This window comes from Megascapheus bottae, chromosome 2, assembly GCF_031878675.1.
Source record: "Megascapheus bottae isolate mThoBot1 chromosome 2, mThoBot2.hap1, whole genome shotgun sequence".
In the NCBI taxonomy this organism is placed as follows: domain Eukaryota; kingdom Metazoa; phylum Chordata; class Mammalia; order Rodentia; family Geomyidae; genus Megascapheus; species Megascapheus bottae.
This window is the reverse complement of record NC_143510.1, coordinates 12320586-12328359: the sequence shown is the minus strand read 5'-3', so window position 1 is coordinate 12328359 and position 7774 is coordinate 12320586. Positions and strand designations below refer to the sequence as shown.

Genomic DNA, 7774 nt, shown 5'->3' with positions numbered 1-7774 from the left:
TGTCTTTTCTTTCTTCAAAATGAAAACAGTGATTCTAATGATTGATGATTTATAATGGTTATTACAACAATCTTTTTAATTATTCCCTGGAAACCTTTTGTAAAGTCTGGTTATTTAAAGCACAGCAAAAGATTATCTATTTCTACAAATGTTCTATCTCATAGGGAATGACTGGGTTAGAATTTCATTGTGAATAAATAGAATTCTAAAAATTGTCTTACCTGTTAACCAAATAAATTAAAATATCTGAGGAGAGGTTCAGTATCAACAGATTATGACCTAAGTAAACAAACAAATAAAACCCTCCTCTGGGCTTTCAGCTTGACCATTAATGAGTTTTGAAGTTGAGGAGAAAATTGTCCTAAATTTCCTTTCTAAAAGTCATGGCAGGTTACAAACTCGATCGTCCAGTTCTTGAAGCCTCTCACATACTTTTTAACCCATTGGATATTAATTCATTTCTCTTGTTAAAACTTCCTTCCAAGGATGTAACCAAGAACTGAGTTAAAACTTCTACCCACTATAGAAAACTAAAAATTTGCATTCATATATGAATTGATTTCCTGGTAAGTGTTTTGTTCTTTTTACTGAATGTATAAATATCTAATTCAAATAAAAATTAACATAGAATACTGCAAATATTTTTACTTTGCTATGGTTTAATAAATATACTTATCAAGTTTTCTTGTCACTTTTAAAATACTAATGACCACTGCTTACATACAGTACTAGAAATTTTGTTTAAAAAGTGTACATGTTTGAGAAAATATATATTTGTTTGAAACACACATATATATAGTATATATGTAAGTTGTATACATATAAACTGATAAATTTATTAACAACAGTATACTGATTTCAATGCTCTCTTAATTTAGAATAAAAGGAAAATCATTTTCTATTTATGAAATATCTTGTCTCCCACACTAACATACTGCTGGAAGTTTGACTGGTTTAATAAATGTCTTGGTTTTGATTAAAACAACCTTTCCTTAAATGGCGAACATATTTAGAATTCATGTACATTTTAATTCTTGGTTTCTCAATCCCCTTTTGAATTGTGAATTGTGCAGTTAGTTATTCGCAGGAAGTATTCATAGAAGATTCCAATCAAGCAAGTATTGTCTTTGTTCTAACATTGTGACTATTGGGTTCTACTGATGGCAAAATACCTAATTAAGGTTGCTGAAAATAGGATCCTGAAGAGTTAGGACACAGGCCAAAGTAAAAAAGTTAAAAATTAAAAGTTTTTAAATGCAATCAAACAACTCATGAAGAAATACAGCACTAAGACTGATGAGGTATCTCAAGGAATATTTTCTCCATTCAGAGAATGCAGTTGGAGAGCTTGAGATCATTCCACAGGTAAAAAAAAATTAATGAATTAACATTTATTGCCTTTACCTTGCTGTTGATAACGTCTTTGTCTTTGCTTACACACACATATTTGGGGATCAGTGTATATTCATAAGTAAAATATGAATGTCATCACTTAAAAATCCTGTTTTACTTCTAATGTTGTCTATTAATATCCAAGGTTCACCCACTTCATAGAATGCTGTCTCAAAAATCAAAACAAAACAAAACATAAAATAGGCATTTGTCTTTTTTTGCAAATGATATGCGACAAATTGATCCAAGGGAAAAATATCACAGTTAAGCAAAAGAAAAAGCATATCAAAGGCAATTAGTAAAGCACCCTGATACAGCACATATGAAACCTGGGTAAATCCTTGGGTTCAAACGAAAATGCTGAAAAATTGACCAAAATAACTATTTAATTGTTATTACACACTCAAAAGGGAACAAGGGAAGGTATGGCCTTCCATATAGTCCAATGAATTGAAACTGGCACTTCAAAAGTGTCCAGGGAAGTCAAGGGGAGATAGAAAGATGAATAAAGAGATGAAGAGGGCAGAATGCAGTCAATAGTCAATGTCCAACCAAACCAGGAAAATTGGTGGACAGGGATGTTGAAAGTGATAAGGGACATTGATGAAAGGGTGACATCAATCAAAATGAATTGATTTCATATATTGATTTGTTAGGTGGTCCTCCTGTACAACTATTTAGAGATTATGATATAGATAATTTATTGTGTATATTGCATGTCTTACATATGAGTTATATAATCTCTATATCATATGTAGTTATCACTATCTATGATATATAATATAGACAATATGTAAAGGAATAAGCATACATTTGAAAAATCTCTTGATTTGAGAAGTTATATTTGTCACCTCTAATGTCATCAGTATAATAGAACACTACATTGAACTACATTTGCAATGAGGCAAAGTCAACATCCATAAAGGGTTGGTGCTAGAATGGCCACACACCCAAGGTCCTTATATAAATATTCATAGTATACATAAGGCCATATAGTATGAAGCTAATTGAAAGGACCTCCAGGATATTGAAACAAAAGCCATATAACAAATGATTGTTGTCCTTAATGTACTATGTTATCTCTCATCTCCTTTGCTGTCCCTTGGGTATCTCATATTGTTACAGTATCTCACTTTGTTATCTGATATATTGAATTTATTTGTATTTGGTTATTTGAAATTTGATAGGGAAGGGGGGAAAACCAAGATGGGGGAACGGGGCGGGGGAGGGTAAAGGGTACCAAGACATGTGAAAGGGTATCAATGTATGTGAATTAATGCACCTTCTATATGGCAAATATCATGTAACCCTTTTATTAATTACAATAAAAAATATAAAAATAATTCCATGTGAATTGGTTGGATGCCAGATATGAGTATATAACTTGTCTTCTCTATGTCTTCCATGAATGCTTTCTGCCCACTACTGAAAAGATGTAGTATTTTAGGTTTGTTTCATTGATTGATTGATTGATTTCATTAATTTATTTTTTCATATATTTTTATTGTAATTAATAGAAGGGTTACATGACATTTGCCAGATAGATGGTGCATTAATTCCCATACATTGATACCCTTTCACATGTCTTGGTCCCCATTTCCCTCCCCCCCACCCCTACCCCTCATCTTGTTTTCCCCTTCCCTATCCAATTTCAAATAACCAAATACAAATATATACAGATATATAAGGTAACAAAGTGAGATAATGTAACAATATGAGATAACCATGGACAGCAAAAGAGATGAGAGATAACATAGTACCTTAAGAACAGCAATCATTCATTGTATGGCTTATGTTTCTATAATTTCTCTGATTTGTTTCTTCTTGTCTTTCAGTAGTTGTACAAAGGAGTTGTCACTTAACAAAACAATTTGTGAGTACAATGTATTTTGATCAATGTCATCCCTTTCAATAGTTTTGAAGTATTTGCATTAATGTTAATATTAATTGATACTTAGATTGAAATCTGATCTTGTAAATTGCTTATAGTTTTAAAAATATTTTATATGGCTGGGCACTGTTGGCTCACACCTATAATCCTAGCTACTCAAGAGGCTGAGGTCGAAGGATAACGGCTTCAAACCAGGCTAGCCAGAAAAATGTATGTAAGACTCTTTTCTCCAAGTAATAACTCCAAAACTGGAAGTAGGACTGTGGCTCAAAGTGGTAGAGCCCTAGTCTTGAACAAAATTGCTCTCAGGCAATTCCCAGGTCCTAAGTTCAAGACCCACAACTGACTAAAAATATTAAATATGCATAAATATTATGTTAATAATTTCCTCATTGTCATTATAATCATTTTGCCAATGGCAGAACTTAAAAATATTACTTAATAAGCTTTTATTTGCAGAGATTTATTACATTATTGCTTCAGGTTATGTTTAATAAAATGAAATCTGAGTTGTAAATGACAAAAAAAGAAATATTCATAGTATTTACCTGTAATACATCATTCTAAATACTAAGTCATCTGTAGATGATATAAAATATCTAAGAAAAATCTATGTCTATGTAAATAGTTGTTATAGTGTATTGTTTAAGGTATAATGCAAAAGGGAAATGACTCTTTATGTACCATAAAGGCAAAATATTTAATATATTGGATTTGGAGTTGATAGAAAACAAAAATGCAGGCACAAAAATACAATGAGAAGATGTGGAAACAGCAGCCTTTCCACTTTATTTGCAAAATGAGTGGGACAGGTGAATAATGTTACACTTAAGCATAATTTCAATCCAAGACACATTGAGGGGCAGCAGAAGGAAGTGCAGCAAGATAGCACAGGTGTCGAGTGCCTTGGTAGAAAATGCCTGTGATGGGTACTGCCAAGCACTTGTTGATTACATCTGTAATCTAAGATAAAAATCTGAGGATCAAAGTTCCAAGGCAGGAAATTGAGTGAGACTCAGATCTTCAATTAATCACCAAAAAGTGGCTCATGCCTGTAATCCTAGCTACTCCAGAGGCTGACATCTGCAGAACAAGGTTCAAAGCTAGTCTAAATAGAAAAGTGCATGAGACTCTTATCTTCAATAAAGTACTCAGGAACATCCAGAGATAGCACTGGGGCTCAAGTGGTAGACTGCTAGCCTTGAGCAAAAGAAGCTCCGGGATAGACCCCAGGCCCTGAGCTCAAGACCTGGGCTGGTAAAATAAATAAACCCAGAAGTAGAGCTGTGGCTGTAATAACAGAATGCCAACCTTGAATGAAAAACACTAAAAGGCACACCTGAGTCCTGACACTATTTTGAGGCTTCAGTACAGATACATTTTTTTTTTTTAAAGAAAATAGGACCAAGCTTCAGATTATTTTTTTAAAGAAACAAAAGACAGAAATTAGGTCTAAAGAAATCTTTATGGAAAACTACTCACACACATCTGCACCAAACACATACACAGAAATTGTTATCCATTCCACAATGAATTTCTCTGACAAAATTGTGCGAGTTCAAAAGTTCAATCACTCAGCAAAGTAAAATTTCTAAAGGTTAGTTGACATAGCTAGAACATCCATTTTCATTCATAGAGAAATGCAGCCAAATTTTCTACCATTGAATTTTAAGTGCAAATTTAAGGACTCTACTAAATTTTGGAAGGAAATCCAGAAGGCTACAGAGAAAGCATTTCTATATACATAAACTGGGAATGGTCTTACACAAATTATTTATCCTATACAGCAGCAATACACATTACCATAAGGAGGGGAAAAGAATAATATTCTGACTGCCATTTATTGTGCTTACTGAGGTAAGAGCAGAATTTTCAAATGTCATAATAGGAGTAGCACATCTGTGATAGTCATTGTTATCAACAGTACCGATTGTGTTGAGTTGTATTTGGTGTTAATACAGAGAATTTCACATAGCCTAATTGGTATGTATTGGGAACATAAATTGTGAAAGGATATATTACATGTTAGAATCACAAACATTAGGCATATGTTCCTGACATTTTTTATTGCAATCTGCTAAACTTTTTTTAAATATATTTTTTATTGTAATTAATAGAAGGGTTACATGATATTTGCCAGATAAATGGTGCCTTAATTCCCACACATTGATACTCTTTCACATGTCATGGTCCCCATTTCCCTTCCCCCCTCCCCCACCCCTCATCTTGTTTTCCCCCGTTCCTTATCCAATTTCAGATAACCAAATACAAATATATCCGATATATCAGGTAACAAAGTGAGATAGTGTAACAATATGAGATAACCAAGGGACAGTAGAAGTGATGAGAGATAACATAGTACCTTAAGAACAACAATCATCAAATATATGGCTTATGTTTACATCATATTTTAAATGACAAGTTTAACAAACAATTGTTCAAGGAGGGAATCTCTAATTACATTCTCTGGGACTTAGTCTTTAGAACTTAATCAAAATTAGGCTAATGGTTTGTATGTCATAGAAACATATCAGTTTATGAAATAAAACATTATGATTATAGAGTCCTAGGTTTTTTTGTCTATATAGTTATGTTTGTATTTCCATTACCATGTCCATTGCTTTGGGTATGCAGTTATTGAGTCCTCACTCTTGTACACTTTGGATTTAATAACTGCATATTAAGGATACCAGGCGCCTTTTGTTCCTTAGGTCTTGACTTGTCTCACTCAGCATGATTCGCTCTAGATTCATCCACTTCCCTGTGAATGCCATTATTTTATCTTGTGTGTTGGCTATGTAGAATTCCATTGTGTATATATACCACATTTTCTGTATCCATTCATCTTGTTCCTGACATTTTTCATGTTTCCCAAATATGCATTATATATGCATCATCCCTAAATGAATTCATACTATTCAATTAACAAATTGGCATTGTTCCTATCATTATGAAAAAAGTTAATTTGATGAAAATTGTAAATTGAACGAACAATAGTTTGCCTTAAATTTGTCATGATCATCCTCATGTCTTCCAGAGCAATGAATGTGTCCAACAAAGGGAACAAGAACCCCGTTAGCCACTTTATCCTCATGGGCTTTCCCTCCAGCCCTCAAATTCAGCTCCTCTATTTTGGGGTCTTCTCAGCAACCTACACCCTGACGCTGATGGGGAACACAGCCATTGCCTGTGCTGTGCGGGCAGACCGGCGTCTTCACATCCCCATGTACATCTTCCTGGGGAATTTCTCTCTTCTGGAAATATGCTATGTCACCACAACCGTCCCCAACATGTTGGCCAACTTCCTCTCCACAACCAAGTCCATCTCCTTTGTCAGCTGCTTTGCACAGTTCTACTTCTTCTTCTCCTTCGGGTGTGACGAGGGCTTCTACCTTTGCATCATGGCCTTTGACAGGTACCTTGCCATCTGCCGCCCTCTGCACTACCCACGCATCATGACCAGGCAGTTGTGCACTGGCCTGGTCATCTTTGGATGGTCCAATGGGTTCATCATTTCCCTGAATCCAGTTCTACTCATTTCACAGTTACCCTTTTGTGGTCCAAATGTCATCGACCATTTTATGTGTGATCCTGTCCCACTGATGATGCTGTCCTGTTCTGAGGACACCACCGTCCAATCCATTTACTCCACTTTCAATGTCATCTTTATGCTTGGCACTTTTCTCTTTGTCCTTTGCTCTTATGCTCTGGTGATTCTGGCAGTGTTAAGGATGTCCTCTGCAGCCAGTAAACGCAAGGCCTTTTCCACTTGTGCTTCTCATTTGGCAGTTGTCAGCCTCTTTTATGGCTCCATTATGGTGATGTATGTGAGTCCTGGATCTGAACACCCAGTTGAAGTACAAAAATTTATCACCTTATTTTATTCTGTGATAACACCCCTCTGTAATCCTCTTATTTATAGTCTAAGGAATAAGGAGATGCAAGCTGCCCTAAGGAAAGTCTTTGGAACTGAAATTATGTAAATGGAAATGCATCAAAATCATTCTTTAGGATTAGTCAATAATTTTTCTCTTGTTGAGGACCAAATTTGTCAACCAAGAATGTTAATAATACAATTAGAAAAACCTTTTTACTCTCTGCTCATTTTGTTTCAAACAGTATCAAGTGACATTTGAGGACCATAAATTATTTCAGTACTTTTGCAGTGTAACAGTTGTAATTATGCAAGGTATCTCTAAGCATATTTCTTACTTTAAGTATGGAGTCATAATTTTATTTTGAAATATATGTGTTTTAATTATTGGCCAATAAAAATTTCAAGACTAAATCTCTCAATAATAAAACATAATAAGAAAATCACATATTACAGGGAGACTTGCAAAAACAACAGACAGAAATTTTCCTATCTCTCAAAGTATAATACAGCTATTCAATATTCCTTTTTAGAAGAATGAAAGAAGCTTTCTGGACTAACAGAAATGATTTTTATGGGCTCCGTTTAAAAGGATAGGGGTTTGAAGGAGGTTCTTT

The 7774-nt window shown here is 34.3% G+C and overlaps 1 protein-coding gene across 1 annotated transcript; it reads left to right on the top strand.

The window, feature by feature from the left end:
* The first annotated feature begins 6324 nt into the window (after positions 1-6324).
* LOC150066408 (olfactory receptor 11G2-like) lies at positions 6325-7266 on the top strand. Its single transcript, XM_090354692.1, has one exon. It carries the CDS (start codon positions 6325-6327, stop codon positions 7264-7266), a length of 942 nt encoding a protein of 313 aa, XP_090210818.1.
* The last annotated feature ends 508 nt before the right edge of the window (positions 7267-7774 follow it).